The 20,499-nt window shown below is 38.4% G+C and overlaps 1 protein-coding gene across 1 annotated transcript; it reads left to right on the forward strand.

The window, feature by feature from the left end:
- Positions 1-8,248: 8,248 nt before the first annotated feature.
- On the forward strand, positions 8,249-18,804 carry krr1 (KRR1 small subunit processome component homolog). The gene is made up of 10 exons (XM_061714656.1): positions 8,249-8,353; positions 9,892-10,067; positions 11,224-11,358; positions 12,256-12,381; positions 13,664-13,747; positions 14,452-14,508; positions 15,421-15,591; positions 16,833-16,910; positions 17,525-17,621; positions 18,508-18,804. The coding sequence occupies exons 1-10, from the start codon at positions 8,278-8,280 to the stop codon at positions 18,651-18,653; spliced, it is 1,146 nt and encodes a 381-aa protein (XP_061570640.1). The 5' UTR covers positions 8,249-8,277; the 3' UTR covers positions 18,654-18,804.
- The last annotated feature ends 1,695 nt before the right edge of the window (positions 18,805-20,499 follow it).

Raw genomic sequence — 20,499 nt, forward strand, 5'->3', positions numbered from 1 at the left:
AAATACCCGGATATTATCTTGTTGGTTCGTATAAGCTTGAGGCATAGTACACAGAATTTTAATCCATGAGCAGAAAATGGGACCGAAACCAAATCTTTTCAGTGCTGTAAACAAGTAGGAATATTCAATTCTATCAAACGCTTTATGAGCGTCCAGAGAGATTAAAATCTCAGGATTGATGTTGTCGTTAGGTGCGTATATCACATTAAACAAGCGACGGAGGTTACTAGATAACTGTCTGCCAGCGACGAAGCCAGTCTGGTCCGGATGTATGAGCTTATTCATGACAGGCTCCAGTCTGGCTGCTAGCACCTTGGCCAGGATCTTATAATCGCAGCATAGTAGACTTATGGGACGATATGAGTCACACTTAAGTGGATCCTTGTTTTTTTTCAAGAGGACCGATATTGTAGCTTGTGTCATTGTTGGGGGGGAGAGACCTGGGGCCTCATGTACAAAGGGTGCGTACGCACAAAAACATGGCGTACGCCCTTTTCCACGCAAACATTCAGATGTATCAAGAGTGAAATGAGCGTGGAAATGTGCGGTGCCCGACGCCAACTTCATGGCTGGCGTACGCACGTTTCCACAGCTATTGGTCCGTTGGCGACACTTAGTGGTGATGCTGGGAAACTGTTAATAATGTGAAAACAATTAGCCCTCAGAGTAATGTGCACATCAGAGACACACTGATGAACAATTAACACATTCAACTGTCTGCAATTACACGAGTGGATATAAAAGCAAAGTGGTGCAGAAATACCGTTGAAAACAATGGCAGCTTTGGCAGTGTTAGAAGATATCACAAATGGTTTAGTAAGAAGAGAAAGAATATTTAGCCGGTTTTCCTAATGTAATGGGAGCTATCGACTGCACACACATTGCTATAAAAGCTCCATCAATGGATGAATATGTGTACGTTAACAGGAAGCATTTTCATTCCATTAATGTACAGATTATATGATTAATTTATGTTATTTGTGAAGTTATTTCTTAGAAAAAGGGGCAGATCAGATAAGATTCTTCTTCTTTCTGCTTGCTTTTCATTCACGAGTTAAGAACATTTGTATTTGTATTGAATTATTTTATTTTTTTGAATGAAATAAAGAATATTAAAAAAAATAAAACAATATGTCACAGGTGTCAAACTGAATCCCAGAAGGACCGGTGTCCTGCATGTTTTAGATGTTTCACTGCTTTAACACACCTGATTCTAATTAATGATCGTCACCAGCTTGTCATCAAAGTCTGGATAGTTCTGTTGATGACACAGCTCCTTGTATCATGGTGCAATTAAACAGGGAAACAGGCCCTCGAGGGCCTATTTAAATACATTTGCATATTTAAATGGAGGCGTGGACAGGGAGGAGTCTGGTACTCCTACATGTGCGCTCAATTCCACGTTGATTGGGATGTACAAAGGAAATGTGCTTGGATTCATGCCTACGCACAGTTTCATGCATCTGGATTTTTTTGTGCGTAGGACGTTTTCTGGATTTAAGCGTACGCCATGTTTCAGTAGGAAATCCACGCAAATCTTTGTACATGAGGCCCCTGGTGACAAGGACCTCCTTAAACACCCTACATAACAGGGGAGTTAACTTAGCAGAGAACATTTTGTAGAACTCGACTGGGTACCCGTCAGGGCCCGGCGCTTTCCCTGACTTTAGTTTCTTGACAGCGTTATCAATGTCAGCTGCTGTCATATCACTTTCAAGATTGGATTTATCTGGTTCGTCCAGAGACGGCATCTCAAGACTAGTAAAGAACCCCTCCACCTGTTCACTGTTTCCCTCGGAGGAGGTGTACAAATCCTCATAGAAGAGTTTAAACTGACTGTTAATACCTTGCTGGTCTGTCACAATGAGCCCCTCACTATCTCTAACTGCAGCTATGAAGCTGCTGCCGATTGTTTTAGTTGGTGGCATAGAAGCTTACCAGCCCCCTCACCATGTTCTTAGTGAGTATGCCGTGATTTCAAGTGGAGATCTTCGGCATTCACACTGGTTAATGTATCGAATTCAGTCTGTAGTAATATTCTCTCCCTATGTAACTCTTCAGAAGGTTCCGTTGAATGTAATTGGTCAATTTTTAAAATTTTGTCCATTATTTCCATGGTACGCTTTGATTTCCTCATATTTGTGTGTGTGTATGTTAAGTGTACTGCTGCTAACACGTGAGTTTCCCCATTGAGGGAGCAATAAAGGTCTATTATCTTATCTTATCGTATCTTATCTTATGCCTTTCTATAAGAGAACTAGCACCTATGTTTCAGGTGCAGGGGGACACAGTGTCCCTTGAATGACCTGTCAGGTTTCCTGTCTTTCATGTTACTAGCTTCCAATGATCTGTCAGGTTGGACCCATTCCCATATAAAAGAATTCAAACAACATGTTGCCTCAGACTCAACTTTCCAGCCTACGTGCTGCATGCTGAGTCTCCTGATTGCACATCAGTAAAAAATAAAATTCGGTAATCTCGAGCTCACCGATGTTGTAGTTTGTTAAGGGTGTGTACTTTATTCTGTGCAATTTATAAAAATTGCCACAACAAGGCGAAGTCACAGTACTTGTAATGATGATCATGAAAGGGATCGGCTTCATAAATAATTGTTACCCAACTATGTACAACGAAAAAAACTGAAAAAGCTGGGAAAATATTGAAAATGCAGTTTAAAAAAAAAAGGATTAATTCAGACATTTATCCAATCATCCCTCTTTCCTTCCGTTGGTACAGTAGATGTTACACAACTCTCAATACAGGATGAGCCATGGGGGGTAACGCATGGTGACATACAAAAGAGGGAAACTCCACAGCTGTTTTTTCAGAGCTCCAAGTTTTCTTTTACTAGGAAATCAGTGTATTTTATGAGACTGCTCGCCAATGACAGGATGGTTGGCAGCAGGGATAACAGTTGTTTTTTTTCCAGCATCAAAAGTCAAAACGGTCAAATCTGTGGTGTCGGGTGCCACCCACAGAGGCAACTGGCACACCCAAAAACTTGATGCCTTTTTTGTTGTTGCCTTATATTCGACTCGATTAATCAATCAATTAGTAAAATGTGGATATATTGCGCACACTGAGCAGGCATTTTGTACTTGGTTTGGAGGACTCTGAATTCACTGTTTGGCCAACTCAAACTGAAAGTGGATGGGGGACAGCAGTTCCCGTCCATTAGTGAAGTCTTAGACTCCTGCGACAAAGATGTTTTCCCCAACATGAACTGTTTGCTTCGTATTCCGATATGTTGCCTGTTACAAGTTGCTCGGTGGAGCGCCTTTTTTCAGTTGTAAACAGGATTAAATCCATCAGCAGAGCTACACAGCCGTCTTGCCCTTTAAATTGAAAGCTCCGCAGAGTGCACAGGTAAGCAGCAATAAGGTTGTCTTTTACTCTGCTGTGCTGCTTTGAAATATGAAACAATCAGGCCAAGCTGGTACATAATCATAAGAGATGAATGATGTTAGGTATTTTAAATTAAAAAAAAAAAGATCAACTTTAATTGAAAGAAGTTTGTCTTTCTTTCTAACTAAGTATCTTCTTTCTTACATCAACGAGCACGCTGCTTTAAAATACAGTCTAACCATGCGCTTTTAACGTGTTTGGGAATTTTTTTATTAACCAAGTGTTTGTGTTTTCTCTTCAGTTGCTAAGGCTCTGGGAGTGGTTTCCTCTTGGTGCTGTGTTTTTGGTGTGTTGATCCAGGTTTGTGTTTAGTTGAACGCCCAGGTAGTCCACTCTTTCAATGTTCTTTCCCTGATTGTTCACCAGTGTAGTTGCAGAGAATGAGTGCCTGTGGAAATCCACCACCAGCTCTTTGGTTTTCCTGGCATTGATCAGGAGGCAGCTCTGCTGGCACCACTCCACCAACTTCTGGTTGTTTTCTGTACTCTGTCGACATCATCAACTGTAATCAGAATAATGCTGGGCTAAGTAGTCATTCTGACAAGAGTGAGTGTGTGGTTTTTTTGTTCATACATATATGGCGCTGGAATGGACTGGTTGTGCAATCTTTTCACCACATATACAACCGCACCCAAAATGAATGCATGTGATCCCCTTTCCAGTTACACCCAGCAACTTTTAATGCTTCATTCTATGTATCCAATGTATCCAGGTCTTATGGCACTCCCATGATTAGTCAATTAAAGACAAGTACAACTCCCATCATGAATGTTTAAACACTGTTCAAGTAAATTCCAGCATTTCACAAGCGAGAGGGGTAGAACCCAAATGCAGGAGACTCAGAAAACAGGAACTGCAAATAAATAAAGGTTTAATCTAGGAAAAAGTTATCAGTTATTCAGAAAAACAAAATGTGGCAGGATGGTCCTCTATCCATACCTTCCCCCTCCCTCTTACTTGATTCACATCTGATTGTGGGGCGGAGCGGCCGGCATTTTAGCTGCTCAGGTGTGTGTTTGCTCAGTTTGCTCTCGTTTTCCCTCGCGGCTGGCATCCATGTGTGGCATCGTGCTTTATGTGGCCTGAACCGTGTGACGGTCAGCGTGGCTGATATGCTGAAATTGTAAGTTTCACATGGTTGTATTGGGGTATAATGCGGTCTCTGGACGTGACACCTGCTCTTCGTTGCGCCTTGCAGTGTATCGTCTGTGTTGGGCCGGACTTGTCCGTGCTGTCGACCCCTGCTGGCTGGTCCGCCCTCCTCAGTAGTGTTAACCCTTGTACTGTCTTTGGGTCAAAATGACCTCATTCTCCTGTTCCTTCTTTCCTCCTGCTCTCTCCTTCATTCTTACCTTCCTCTTTTCTTCCTTCCTTCCTTCCTTCCTTCCTTCCTTCCTTCCTTCCTTCCTTCCTTCCTTCCTTCCTTCCTTCCTTCCTTCCTTCCTTCCTTCCTTCCTTCCTTCCTTCCTTCCTTCCTTCCTTCTTTACTCCCTTCTTTACTCCCTTCTTCCCTTCCTCTTTTCTCCCTTCCTTCCTTCTTTCCTCCTGCTCTCTCCTTCCTTCATTTCTTCCTTCCTTCCTTCTTTACTCCCTTCTTTCCTTCCTTCTTTTCTCCCTTCCTTTCTTCCTTCTTTTTTCCCTTCCTTCCTTCTTTCCTCCTGCTCTCTCCTTCCTTCTCCCTTCCTTCCTTCCTTCCTTCCTTCCTTCCTTCCTTCCTTCCTTCCTTCCTTCCTTCCTTCCTTCCTTCCTTCTTTCTTTTCTCCCTCCCTTCCTTCTTTCCTCCCCTCCTTCTTTTCTCCCTTCCTTTTCTCCCATCCATCCTCCCTTCCTTCCATCCTTCTTTTCTCCCTTCCTTCTTTCCTTCTTTTCTTCCTTCCTTCTTCCCTTCCTATTTTCTCCCTTCCTCTTTTCTTCCTTCCTTCCTTCCTTCCTTCCTTCCTTCCTTCCTTCCTTCCTTCCTTCCTTCCTTCCTTCCTTCCTTCCTTCTTTACTCCCTTCTTTACTCCCTTCTTCCCTTCCTCTTTTCTCCCTTCCTTCTTTCTTTCCTCCTGCTCTCTCCTTCCTTCTCCCTCCCTCCCTTCCTTCCTTCCTTCCTTCCTTCTTTCTTTTCTCCCTTCCTTCCTACTTTCATCCCTTCCTTCTTTTCTCCCATCCTCCCTTCCTTCTTTCCTCCCTTCCTTCTTTTCTCCCTTCCTTTTCTTCCATCCTCCCTTCCTTCTTTTCTCCCTTCCTTTTCTCCCATCCATCCTCCCTTCCTTCCATCCTTCTTTTCTCCCTTCCTTCTTTCCTTCTTTTCTTCCTTCCTTCCTTCCTTCCTTCTTTCCTCCCTTCTTCCCTCCCTCCTTCCTTGACCCGAAGACAGCACAAGGGTTAAACTGCGGCCCGCTGTTCTACCTCCCCTCTCTCTGTCTGTGCTGACGCTCTGTGGCTCATTGGGGCCTGGCTGTGGTGCTCCATTCACCGGGACTCTGCTGCTGTCTTGTCAGTTTCTTAAGGGTTGCTCACCTCTGTTCATGGCTGTGAGTCAGCCACGGAGCCACAGAGTTGTTTTTACTTCTGTCTAGTTTGATATTTTGTGACGTGCTATAATCTGCTGGTGCCCGCTGCCACTGTATGCTCGGACACTAATCCATCATTTTGTGCCCATCATACAGTATGTGCTAATCAGGTGGTCCTAATTAATTTAGTTTTTCTTATTTTGATTGAGTTTGCATGTTTATTCTTTTGTAGTATATTTGCTTGATGTTTGCTTTGTTAGATTTGTGTTTAAGTATTTGCTTTGATCGTCAAATACTTTTATTGTTTACTTTCCTTTTCCTTTAAATATTTTACTTTGATTTATTTGTTTCTTCCTTAATTTTACAACTTAGAACAAAGCTGTTCTGTATGAAGCCTATCTATAGTAAAGTGTTGTAGCATCAGAAAAACTAATGGTGCTTTTCCACTAGTACCTACTCCACTCGCCTCAGTTTGGTTCTTTCCCACCAGGGGTCTAACGTGCCGAGTAGATACTTTTCTGTAACTATTCTGCCGAGGTTCTAAGCTGCTGAGTCGGCTGTATCTGACATCATCACACTACAGGCCACCGATTGGTCGGGGGGTTGGAGTCAGACGTCTGAGTCAGGATGTGACATCAGATCTGGACATTTTAAATTATTATATGATAAAAATTGCCCAACTAAACTAATTAACAGGAATCGTAAATATCAATGGATCACAAAAGGCTTACAAAACGCCTGTAAGAAGAAAAACACATTATATAGAGAATTTATAAAACGGAGAACGAGAGAAGCGGAAGTGAAATATAAGAAATATACAAAATTAACTAATATTATGAGAACATGTCAAAAAGAATACTATGACAAAATAAAAAATAATTCATTACCGGGACATATACAGGGGATATTTTTTGAAAGAGAGGGAGCTACAACCTCAGGGGTCAGTTTAATTTTAAAGTTCTCAACAGACGCACAAACACTGAAGAGTTTCTGTATGTCGACCTGTGGAGTGAAACTGTGGAGCTTAAACAAAGGCAAAACATATCACAATTTAAAAAAAGATACAAAGAAACATTCTAGTCAAAATACAGATGCGAATAAAAATGTAGATACGTACATTTATTAATATATGTAGATATATAGATTTATATTATGGATATAGATATGTTATATGTAGGTATGTATATGGATATATTGAGTTGTATTATACGTACAGTATTTGTGTATCTATATCTCTGTTAATATAGATTTATAGTTATATGTAGATATGTTGATATATAGATTTATAGTCATTTTTATGTATATAATTGGAGGTAAATATATGAACCAATGTATATATAGCATATCCACTCTTATATAGTTATTCAAGTATATTGTTATACCATTGCTGTCTGATGGGCGGTTTTTTTTGTTTGCCTTGATTTGTTTGATTTTGACTATATTTTATTTTATATTTATATATACATATAATTGAGTATTATATCACTGTTTAGAACAGTTATTAAGGTAGGTATGGGTGTTTTATAAGTAAGTATATTATTGAAACTCGTGTTATTATATGTAAGAATGTATGTAAGATTCAGGGGTAGGACTCGATAAGTGTTTACTTCATTCTTACTCTGTTTCGAGCATGTTGGAGGATCCGTAAGGTCTGCCCAAGTGCTGTACACATGTATATGTATGTATGTATATATATATATATATATATATATATATATATATATATATATATATATATATATATATATATATATATATAGCCATTTACATCCAGTTGTCAAGAACCAGAGCAGTGGATAAAACATATGTTTTATCCACTGCTCTGCACCACAACACGTGGTGTCGTTGACGCAGCCGGTGTCAATTTCTGCTGCTTTGCCAAAAAATGCTCCCTAATGGTTTTCTACCTTTGCAGAGCTACAATTTTACTGTGTTTTACTCCCTATAAACCACTTCCTTTCCCCCAAGTGGTCCTTGTCACTTGCCAGGCCGTCATTGTAAATAAGAATGTTCTTAATGACCTGTCTGGCTAAATAAAGGCGAATGACTGAATGAATATTGCTTTTTTTTTCTCTCTTTATCGTATAATTTTCACAAAGTGTAATACAATTCATGTCATGGGCAGTGTATTTTGAAGGATAAAATACTCAACATCCCATATTATCCATTTTAAATCAATATTTCATCAATATTGACATCGTGCAAGAAATGATGGACGTGCCAATCAAACTTTGAAAATCGACTGTACGCATGCGCAGAACCACAAAGTAGCATTTCTCGGCAGGGAGCAGAAATTGGCAGAACACCGGCGCGTGTTCCGCGCAGGCGCGCAGCGACCACGTGGGTGTTGCGTCACTTCCGTCTCAGCCGAGCAATGGCGTCCTCCAGGAAAGACGGCGGCATGAGCGAAACACAGCCAGGGAGATTACCAAAACAGACTAAAAACCAAGGTAACATGTGGACGCTACGTAGTCCATTCCTGTCAACTGGTACTTTTCCGCTGGTCAATGTTGAACCTGTTTCCTTCCCCCCGTTTAATCGTCTTATAGACACACGTGGGACACAAACGTTAGTTTAGCGACTAAGTTAGCGCTCATGTAAACAGTTTATGTTCAGATTTGCTAAGTTTAGTGATCTAGCTAAGCATTTAGGTTACTTTAATTGTATATATTCCGATTTAAAACACTTTTTTAATCTGCAGATAAGGATTTTTATGCTAGAAAGCAGTCTGTCAGACACTTTGTCACAACCTTTTCCAACAGATCCTCTCATGAAACTCTCAGCTGGATTTACTTGGTGTGTGCTTCGTAAAACAATATTGTACTTGTCATAGTGTAATCAGGGTTCCTACACATTTTTCAAGATCAAATTCAAGCACTTTCAAGGGTCATTTTCAAAATCTCCAAGCACCTTATCACTGGGGTAAAATATATATATATATATATATATATATATACACCTTATCACTGGGGTAATACCTTATCCTTATATGATACCTTATCACTGGGGTAAAATATATATATATATATATATATATATGTATGTACACACATAATTATTTTTTCCGCTTATCCCAATGATGTACATTGTATCGTGCTGTAAACATCTAGTTATGTTTCATCTTACTGCTTTTATTTCTCTATACAGTCTGATCCCATTTTGTGAAAGACACAAAGTTATAATTTCAAGCACTTAAACTAAAATTCAAGCACTTTTCAGGCCTTGAAAACACAACATTGAAATTCAAGCACTTTCAAGGATTTTCAAGCCCCTGTAGGAACCCTGTGTAATGTGTCGTGTTCTGCACTTGTGTGCTGCTACAAGTAGACGCTGTGAAGAGGTTCAATTCCATTCAATTCAGTTTTATTTATTTGATTTGATTTATTTTATTTTTGTACATGTAAAAAAAAAAAAAGAAACAACACTTCATGAGAAGTTTAAGAAAACAAAACAAAGAATTTCATCCTTTAAAACTTGCTATATTGATTTACATGTGCCAAAGAAGGAGTAGGAAGAAGTGTAAACTTATTTAGTCCTACCCCCATCCACTGATCATTTAACCTGTATTTATAAATATTCACACATTTATATATCGTCTATTACAATAGTTGTCTCTAGGATCTTTCCAGAGACCAGAACATAAACCCCCGAGCAATTATTACATGAACATAACATAAACAATGGCAGGTAAAAACTCCCCTAGTGGGAGAAAAACCTTATGCCTAGCAGTGGCAAGAAAAACTCCCCTTTAGGAGGGAAGAAACCTGTACCAGGACCTGGATCATAAGGGGGGACCCTCCTGCCGGAGGCCCGACTGGGCAGAGCAGGAAAAGAGAAAACAGACTGAGAGAATGAAGAACAGAGAAAGGAGAGGGTGCAGGCCAGGACCTCAGCAAGCACACAGATAACATCCACACAGACAGGTGGAAGCAGCAGCGGGAGGTACAACGTTTTGAGGATTCAGATCAAGTGTCCGTCTGTCCTGCAGGGGATGAACCTGAACTCCTGACTGTCCCTGATGGATGGAAGGAGCCGGCTTTCACTAAAGATGACAACCCTCGGGGCTTGCTGGAGGAGAGCAGCTTCGCCACCCTCTTCCCCAAGTACAGAGAAGCCTACCTGAAGGAGTGTTGGCCCCTGGTGGAGAATGCTTTAGGAGATACGGTATGTGATGTCAGAGTATGTCTGATTTAACCCCCCCATCCCACTAAAAACAGTCAATAAAACTTAAGTTGCAATCCCGGACCTAGTTGAGATGGGAAAAGATGGGATAACAGCTGATTATCGGCTTAAATTAAAGGCAGTTGGACTTGACAGTGACCCGTACAGTTACCCCAAGAACCAGTGGTCCATGGACATTAATATTTGGTACAGTTACCAAGAACCAGTGGTCCATGGACATTAATATTTGGCCACGAATCCAGTTTCCTGATATTTATATGTACTTAATTTCTACGCTGGGGAAATACACGAAGCAAAGCTTGAAGGCTTACAAAAGTCTTGACGCTTGGTCCGACTTCAAGGCAGGATTTGTTGGTGAAATTAAAGTAATGAGGACACCGAACTTTATGATTTGACCGTTTAACGTTAGCTTCCCAAAAATCCGACATTACCTGATACAAAATGGGAACCGCAAATCCACGTTTCGGTGCCTGGAATCCAGTTGTTTCTGTGAATTGCAGTGATCGATTTGTCTCTCTTAAGCTTATTTTTCGGCAGTCTGTAAAACGATAACTCTCTGATTTCTTGCTAAATCTATGAGTAAAGTCGATCGCACAACAGCTCTTTCCCATTTTAGAAAGTTTACGCTGACACTCAGTCTTTCTGACACTCAGTGGGCGTAACCCGCTGTAAAGTCACATCTGTGACGTCATGCATATTCACTCTATAAGTGCGAGATAAGTAAAAAAAAATTCAATGCCCAGAAGGTTTCCGTGTGATGGGGGTCTGATGCGTGTTTAAGAAGGGGATGGTTTGGGGAAGAAACTGTTTATTTAGCTTTATCGTATCTCTCTAAACCTTTCTGAATGAGTTCCCTTGAACCAGATGTCTCCATGCAGTAGGAACACAACTTAACTGAATGCATGAAATGTCTGTTTTCTCTTTATTTTCTGCATTTGATATTTAAATTGACACGTTTATGTGGAACAGAAGTGTCTTAGATTTCTGACGGTGATGGTATTTCTACAAATGTGATGATGAAACTCACCTGTGCTGTTGAGAGCGACAACCAGTGTTTCACTGTTGGCTGTATGTTGTAAAGTAATCAACGTTTTGATTCGGTTTGACTCCAATCCTCTGATGTCGATGCTTCTGGCAGCACATCAAAGCGTCTCTGGACTTGATAGAGGGCAGCATTACGGTTTGCACCACCAAGAAAACCTTCGACCCCTATGCCATCGTGAGAGCAAGAGACCTGATCAAGCTGCTGGCCCGGAGCGTCCCCTTCGAACAGGTAACAAACACCGCTCTCCTGACCGCTGCAGTACGTGCCACATATAGTTTCACACCCTCTCAAGAAGTACTGTGTCGTTACTAAGACTTTACGGAAGAGTATTAGGGCCATGCAGGAGAAAAAATATTTGAGAGGGGAAGATTCTATTTTTATTGTGCACTTCGAGAAAAAGGTTGAAATTTCGAGAATAAAGTTGAAATACAATTTGGTGAATAAAGTGTAAATGTCTCCTCTGGCCCATCAAATCCAGTTAGGAGAGACTGACAGCTCTGCAGCAGCAGCCGTAACTAACTAACTAACTAACTTACAACCTTGGAGTGTCTATAGACCTACGAAGCATTTTGTAAAGACAGTCCCATGTGCTGTTTGTTATAGTCTCAGAAGCTTGACTTTATTCTAAAAATTTTGACTTTTTTCTCGATATTTCAACTTTATTCTCTTTTCTTTTTTTTCCCCTTGTCTGCACACATATTAATGGTTGATACCATTCTGGTAAAAACGTAATATGTGCATTGTTACTATATTTAATATATATATATACATATATATACGCATACATATATATATACACATACATGTTTTTTTTTGGGGGGGGGGTGACATCCACTGCTAAACCAGGAAGCAAGAACAACTTTATATTTAGTTTTGTCAACTTTATTCTCGAAATTGTACTTCAACCTTAATCTCGACATTTCGACTTTTTTCTTGAAATTTTGACTTTTTTCCTCCAAGAGCATAATGAAAAAAAAATCTTCCTCCTCTAAAATATTTTAATTTTTCTCCTGCCTGGCCCTAATACTCTTCCATAAGATTTAGACACGGTGCTGCTCCTTGATACTGTCCCCCCCTCCACCCCCCAACCCCACTCATGGTGTAGTTTCATGCTGTTGCTTCCAGGCGGTGCGGATATTACAGGATGACATGGCCTGTGACATCATCAAGATCGGGACGCTGGTGAGGAACAGAGAGCGGTTTGTGAAGCGAAGGCAGCGGCTGATCGGCCCTAAGGGCTCCACGTTAAAGGTAAGTCCCTCACCAGAGTCATGTTTGTTTAAAATAAAAAACTTTCTCCGTGTTGATGCAGGTCACAGATCTTTGAAAGTGTTATTTAACAGAAAATAGCCTCAGAGTCTGTAGTGGTCTGATTAGTAGCTTTTCCCCCTGCTCATGTGTGACGTTTAGATGATTTGGTGACGTTGCAGCAGATGACTCTCAGACGTTTCTGACTATTTCGGTTTTAAATTAGAAAACTGCTTATTAAAAACAAAAATCTAATACATTTCAATTCAATTTTATTTATAAAGCGTCTATTACAACAGAAGTTGTCTGTAGGATCTTTCCAGAGACCCAGAACATAAACCTCCGAGCAATTATTACATAAACACTGGCAGGTAAAAACTCCCCTAGTGGGAGAAAAACCTTAAGCCAAACAGTGGCAAGAAAAACTCCCCTTTAGGAGGAAGAAACCTGGACCAGGACCTGGATCATAAGGGGGGACCTACTACAGTAGTAGTAGGTCTCTGTACTTGTGTTTAGACGTAAATACCACTAGGTGGCAGCAATTCCTCTAATCCAGGGGTCGGCAACTCGCGGCTCCAGAGCCGCATGCAGCTCTTTAGCGCCGCCCTAGTGGCTCCCTGGAGAATTTTTCAAAAATGTTTGACCTTTTTTTTTCCTTTTTTTCTTCTTTTTTTAAATGTTTTTTTCCCTTTCTTCTTTTTTCTTTTTCTTAATTTTTTTCTCTGTTTTTTCTTCATTTTTTTCCCTTTTTTTCTCTTTTCTTTTTCTTTTTTCCTTTTTTTTTCTCTTTTTTTCTTCCTTTTTCCTTTTTTAATCTCGACATTTCGACTTTCATTCTCAAAATTTTGACTTTTTTCTCGACATTTCGACTTTTTGCTCAACATTTCGACTTTTTTCTCGAGATTGTACTTCAACATTAATCTCGACATTTTGACTTTTCTCTCGAAATTTTAACTTTTTTCTCGTCATTTCGACTTTTTTCTCGACATTTTGACTATTTTCACGAAATTCTGACTATTTCCTCAACATTTCGACTTTTTTCTCAACATTTTGATTTCGCCTTTCGCCATTTGCCTTCATTCTAAGGCTTATACATACAAGACTTTTCATTTTTTGCGGCTCCAGATATATTTGTTTTTTGTGTTTTTGGTCCAATACGGCTCTTTCAACATTTTGGGTTGCAGACCCCTGCTCTAATCTAATCACATTACTGAGAAATCATCATTGCCGGTATTTGAAGCTTCTGAGCTGAATTCTTTATTTTGTCCCTCTCACTTCTCTGCAGGCGTTAGAGTTGCTGACCAACTGCTATGTTATGGTGCAGGGCAACACCGTGTCGGCACTGGGGCCCTACAACGGCCTGAAAGAAGTAAGTGTCACAACGTCTGTGTGTGGATTTAATAAAAAAAAAAAAAAAGAATATATGTAGGTATTTACAATATTTCAGAGCATGAAAAGGTTGAAAAACTGATATAAAGCTTTGCCTCTGTGTCTGTGAGTGTCTGTGTTAAAATGCAACAAAAGCTCCCCTCAGATTTAATTATGCTTTTCTCAACTTGGGAACCCGTCCTTCGACGGCACATGGACACAAGAGCAAACAACAATTCAAATAAATGTCCTGAAATGACAAATCACATCCTGCAAATATATGTATTATATTACATTTGCTCAATTCAGTGTAATACAGTGTGAAATTATTCTTTTCAAGATAAGGTTTTTATGTAATAAAGTTCTCCCGGTTAAGCAACTCATTGGGCGTTCCGTTTTACTAGAAAATAAGTAAGATATAATGCCTGACGAGGTGTCCATTAACATAAATATATGGACGACGCGGGGGCGTGAACCATATATTTATGTTAATGTTCACCTTGAAGGGCATTATCGCCCTTATACCACGTATTCATATTCTGATGTTTTACTTATTTAATACTAAAAGATTTCAGATCTCCATAATTAAAGGTTGCTGCTATTCTTTTATTTTGTTTTTTGTGTTGCGTAACTCAGTATGATTGTCAGCAACGCTTTATATTTTTTTTAAAAGTCCTAATTTACCATGTATCGTTTGTTGTTCAGGTACGTAAAGTGGTGTTGGAAACCATGAAGAACATTCACCCCATCTACAACATCAAGGTACCTTCTTTCTTTTTTTTTTTTGTTAATGCAATGTGCATATCCTAAGGTGCTCTTGTAAGTATTACCCCAAATTTCAACACAATCTGCCACTGCACTGTACTGATGCACCGAAATGAAAATTTGTGGCCGAAACCGAAAATATTAATAAACACAACCGAATAACATACGGTTCTTCGCAGTTTTTCCATTTATTTTGCCAATTTTTTCACCATTGCATATATCAAATAAATGTGCTTTAGGCATGCTTTTCAAAGAAAAAAATCTTTTACAAAATTACAAGGTAGAAATATTTATTGAACATGAACAACTGAACATTTCCCAGCACTTTTTAAATATTCCAGCAGACATACCAACAAGGCACAATAAATTAAAATAAATAAATTAGCAATATACATTTTTTGGCCATCTTTGAGCTTACATTAGGCCTATAACTGACTGCTGAAAAATTGTAACATAGACTTTGAAAACAAAAACAAAATGAATTTAATGCATTAAAGTGCATTGTAAAAAAAAGTGCAAAAGAGAAAAAGAAAGAGAGAAAAGAAAATCAATCCCTTTCCCATACAAGTATTAATATGGGAAAGGGATTGATTTTCTTTATTTAGTTTTATCCACTTCTTTTGCGTCATCTAAACACGCCGTTATTAATTGTTCGGTTTTTCCCCCCACTTATTCCACCGAACACCAAGTGTTTTTTTGCTATTGTCGGCCGAACAATTTCGGTTACCGAATATTCGGTGCATCACTACTGCACTGTAACTTTTTACTCTTTACTTTTCATGTTTTCCTTACGTAAAGCGCTGTGAATTGGCTGCTTGCTGAAAAGTGCTGTACAGATAAACTTAGACTCAGAAATGGCGAGCAGAAGTCTCATTAATGCCTCATGTCTCCCCCGGTTACCACCGCTAGACCCTGATGATCAAACAAGAGCTTTCCAAAGACACAGAGCTCCGAACACAGAGCTGGGAACGCTTCCTGCCCAAGTTCCGTCACAAGAACCTGTCCAAGCGCAAGGAGCCCAAGAAGAAGAAGACGAAGAAGGAGTACACGCCGTTCCCACCGCCGCAGCCGGAGAGCAAGGTAAGCAGGAAAACCTGCATCACTGTTGCCGAGTCTTACCACGGAATAAACACTACGGCTGGAACATTCTGGAAAATATAACTGCAATATTTATTTTATTATTATTATTCCTTTATTTTTATTATTATTCATCATCATTTTATTATTTATTATTATTTATTTTCAGTAAAACCGTATTAAAATAAAAATCAGATTTTTACAAAATATTTAATATTCGGACGAATGAAAACAGTGAAATTTAACATTGCCACAAATTTAAAAATAAAAGAAACTGAACGCGTCCCGAGTAGTGTCGTTTTTGTCAGCCTGTTTCAATTGTAGTTTTAGTCTCGTCTTTGGGTCCAGCTATCATTTTAGTTTTTATTAGTTTTAGTCACGTTCATAATCCTTTGTCGTGTCTAGTTTCAGTCGACTAAAAGTCTGAGCATTTTAGTCTTATTTTAGTCAAATATGTCCAGGACCGTTTTAGTCAAAGATTGTATTTAACCAAACCCATTTTACAATTCAAACAAGGTTATCTTATTATTCTATTATTGTTACCTTATAGACTCAAGAAAACATTCATTCCAGATACAGAAGACTCTAATTTGAGTTTACAACATTTTTTCCACTTTTTTCCCCATCGTTTTCTTTTTCGACGACACATTCTGTTCTTTTCCAGGTCTTTGTAGGAAAGTGTATCTAAAGATTAAACTGATTTAAAGACTAAACCAGAGGAAACAACCCAAAAAAGTATATTAAGGATCTTTGTTATAACATTTCGTCTCGTCTCATTTTGGTCAACGAAAATGAAGACACATTTTAGCAAAGTTTTTATTTTGTAATCTACATTTTAGTCTGGTTTTTATTCCTGTACGATATAACATTATATACTTAATTATCGTTATCGTCACATGACCAGTATTTTCATTGCGTCTCGTTTTCCTCAGGGGATAAAGGTTCGTTGACGACAATATTTAGTCATAATTTTCGTTGACGAAAGCAACTTTAGTCCCGAGTTAATTTGATCCTAATTAGATCCCAGTTTACACGTGGTTTCTGTGTTTGGCTTTTTTGCGCTGGTGCTCGACATTTTAGCCACAGAACTCCTGGAACAAGTTTGTAGTTTCAGTCCGTGATGTAATATAATATTGCGATGTTATTGCAAATGTGATTAATCCTCTCAACCCTAATAAATGCTAATGTGTGTGTCCTTGTATTTTTATGTTTAATTTACCAAGACTTATCTGTTTTCTTCACAGGTTGACCAGGAGTTAGCCACAGGAGAATTCTTCTTGCGTGACAGTGTGAAACGAAGGAAGAAGATGGAGGAAATCAAGGTAAGTGCTTGGAGTTTATTTTTCATATCTCTCCTCCTGACCTGTGACTAAGAAAAAGAAAAAGACCTCCAGCAGGACCTGGCGTCGTCATTTGCCTTGAGAGAATGTAAGCGGTAGAGATTGTCTGCTTCCCAAACACTAATAGGGACCTGATCCCCAGGAGAGCTTGGTAACCCAAGGCTCTGCCTCCCATTGTTTCTGTGGAGGCTTCAATAGCATGGATAATATGGAAGTATAAGTTCTTTAAAATCAGAGGGATCTACTCTTCAGGGCTGTGCGTGTGAGGAGAAGAACGTCAGATTCTACCCTGAACTGAACAGGAAGTGAATGAAAGGAGACTAAGAATTGGGAAATGGTATCTTCTGCTAATCCTCGTCAGCTCTGCAGCATTTTAAATCAGCTGGAGGGTCAAAGGTCATTTTAGGACATCCTACGAACAAGGAGCTGCAGTACTCCAATCCTGGAGTACTGACTACATGGATTAGATGTTCCTCTGTGGATATCATCTGCAGAACAATGCAAGGTTATTCCATGCTGCCAAATAATGCAACCTCGTATTAAAGGAAGAGTTTTGTCACATTGATCATCATGTGCTGTTATTGTTACTCTCTCAGGTAAAACAAGCAGAAGCCCTGACCAAGAAGCAGGAAGAGCGGAACAAAGCTTTCATTCCTCCCAAGGAGAAGCCGTTGGTGAAAAAGACTGCTAAAGGTACAGTAGGTGCTAAAGATCTGTGAGGAAAAGTAATTTCTCTGACATTGTTGGCTTTTTTTTTTTGTCTGCATATATATTAATGGTTAATACCATGTTGGTAAAAACCTAAGCCATATATATATATATATATATATATATATATATATATATATATATATATATATATGCATTTTTAGTATATAATATATATTTTAATATATCATATATTTATTTTATTTATATATATATATATATATATATATATATTTTTTTTTTTTTTTTTATTAATATGTATATATATATATATATATATATATATATAGGGTTCATACATTTTGGAAAACATAAGTTCACCCCAAAGGTTTTGGAAAAGTCATGGAATTTATTTTCTCACTTAATGATAACATTTAGTAATAACAGCCTATAAGGTAGATTTAAAATTGATCAATAAATATTTCGTATAGAAAAGTCTCGTGGGTTCTTACGCCTGACGTGCCGAGCATCTTGCGCTTTGAGTTATTATTACAGTTATAACAGTTAGATTAGATTACTATACAACATATACTACAACATAGTGCTGGTATATCAGTGTTAGTTTAAACACATGTTTATTTTGTATAAAACCATAATTGTCATTAGATCTCCAGTGACTTTTTACATAGTTTTATTCCTATATTTCATTCATACATTGATGTTTTAGAGGGTCATGTATAGTCATGGAAACTTGCTGCCAAGTCATGGGAAAGTCATGGAAAAGTGTTGATTAAAATGTGTATGAACCCTGTATATATTTTTTTTATTTATATATATGTATTTTTTGTGTTTTTTTTTTTTGTTTTTGTTATTTTTTTTCTGCTTTGATTGCACACCGACCTCTCCAACCCTGTCTCCTGTTGTATCGCAGCTTCCGCAAAGCTGGACATTGAAGCCATCAAGGACAAAGTGAGAAAAGCCAAGACTAAGAAACTGGGAGCTCCCCCGGTGATCCCAGCTCCGCCCACGAGCTCCACAGACAAGAAGAAGAAGAACAAAACCAAGAGCAAGGGCTAGCCACGCCCACACCAGCACATTTCTACCATAGGTGGTGACATTTGTTGGACAGATGGACACTGAGCTCACAGGACAGAATGTCGGACGATCGGATCAGGATAAACGTAGCCATCCCAAGCCCTCGGTAAAGAGAGCGTTTTAATCTGCTCTTTCTGTTAGGATTCCAGGCAAGAAAATGTACAGTCATGCTTTTCTCCTTTTGGGAACCCTCTTTGCTGTTGACGTCTATGGAAGCATATGAGGAACTATATTCAAATTAAAATGCATTTGCGGAAATGCTTTTTCATTTTAAGAATGTAGCTGCATTATTTGAGTCAAAAATAAAATTGATAATATATAATCCGAATTGCATTTTAATTTTCGTATTCAACACTGCTCATTCTTGTACTTAATTCAAATTAAAAAGAAAAAGACTTTTGAGATTTAATTTTCAAATTTTAGATTTAAAATTGAATATTGGGAACTATTTGCTGAGGCATGATTTGAAAATTAAATCTCAAACGTCTTTTTCTTTTTAATTTGAATTAAGTACAAGAATGAGCAGTGTTGAATACGAAAATTAAAATGCAATTCGGATTATATATTATCAATTTCATTTTTGACTCAAATAATGCGGGCACATTCTTAAAATGAAAAAGCATTTCCGCAAATGCATTTTAATTTGAATATAGTCCCTCATATGCTTCCATAGACGTCAAGCTTTTCTCCGGCAGTATTTATGCTTCAGACTGGAAGAGCAAGCCCCGTCACTTGGAACGAAATAAATGTTTTTTTGTTATAAAATTATAATTGCCTGTTTTTTTTTGTTTTTTTTTAACTTATTTTTTATTGAACACAAACAGATTAATACGGAAGCGTTGACTTCTTGAGAAAAAAAAAGTCTGCTCTGTTTTTCTGAATTAACGAGTTGATTATCTCAGAATTCTGAGAAAAGTTTTACTGAAAATTAAATCTGCTCTGTTTTTCTGAATTAACAGACACCTCACAACTTGCAAGAAGCTGTCATTCACTTGAGAGCTGGATTTCATGGAAGCAAACATATTCCTGTCCAGTTTAATCCAGTTTTATTTTGCTTTTGGTTTGAAACATTGGGAGATACTCTTGTCTTTAAGTTATATAGAGATAAATATCTTGTTAATTCAGAAAAACAGAGCAGATTTTTTTTTTTTCCTCAAGTGACTGCAATACGCTTCCGTAGGTTAATACACATTTACACTCTATCCATGCTAACAGAACAGGTGCAATCGTGTACAATGAAATAAAAGACATGAAATTAAATGAATGATAATAGACAAAACATAAAAGACGAGAGAGAAAAATAAGAAATACAAAAGGTTAACAGGAGGTGTTGATAGATTTGTTAATGCTTGTTACTAGCGACCAGCGATCACTGAACTGGTTAGTTTTTAGCCTCAATCTTGCTGTAATTTTCTCCATCATATACACACGTCTCTCTCCAGTGTGTCACGCTTGGGGACTGTTATCATTTTTTTTTCCCACTAAAAGCAGAATTCTCAGTAGAAGTAGAAGTATAGCTAGTATGACTAGGGCTGGCTCCGTAGTAAAATCAACATGCAGAATCTGTTTAATCTCTACGGAAGAGTATTGGGGCCAGAGAGGAGAAAAATAAAAATAATATTTTAGAGGAGGAAGATTTTTTTTCATTATGCACTTCGAGAAAAAGGTTGAAATGTCGAGAAAAAAGTCAAAATGTCGAGATTAATGTTGAAGTACAATTTTGAGAGAAAAGTTGAAATGTCGAGAAATAAAGTAAAAATTTCATAAATAAAGTTGAAATGTTGAGAAAAAAGGCGAAATTTAGACTGTTCTTGAAATTGTATTTCAA

The sequence above is a fragment of the Cololabis saira genome, chromosome 23 (genome assembly GCF_033807715.1).
Source record: "Cololabis saira isolate AMF1-May2022 chromosome 23, fColSai1.1, whole genome shotgun sequence".
NCBI lineage: Eukaryota > Metazoa > Chordata > Actinopteri > Beloniformes > Belonidae > Cololabis > Cololabis saira.

Bases quoted from the DNA above. Each gene is read 5' to 3' on its own strand.
- krr1 (XM_061714656.1), top strand. From the start codon at position 8,278: ATGGCGTCCTCCAGGAAAGACGGCGGCATGAGCGAAACACAGCCAGGG. The intron at 13,748-14,451 runs GTAAGTGTCACA...TTTGTTGTTCAG, and splicing joins CCTACAACGGCCTGAAAGAA to GTACGTAAAGTGGTGTTGGA. The intron at 14,509-15,420 runs GTACCTTCTTTC...TACCACCGCTAG, and splicing joins ACCCCATCTACAACATCAAG to ACCCTGATGATCAAACAAGA.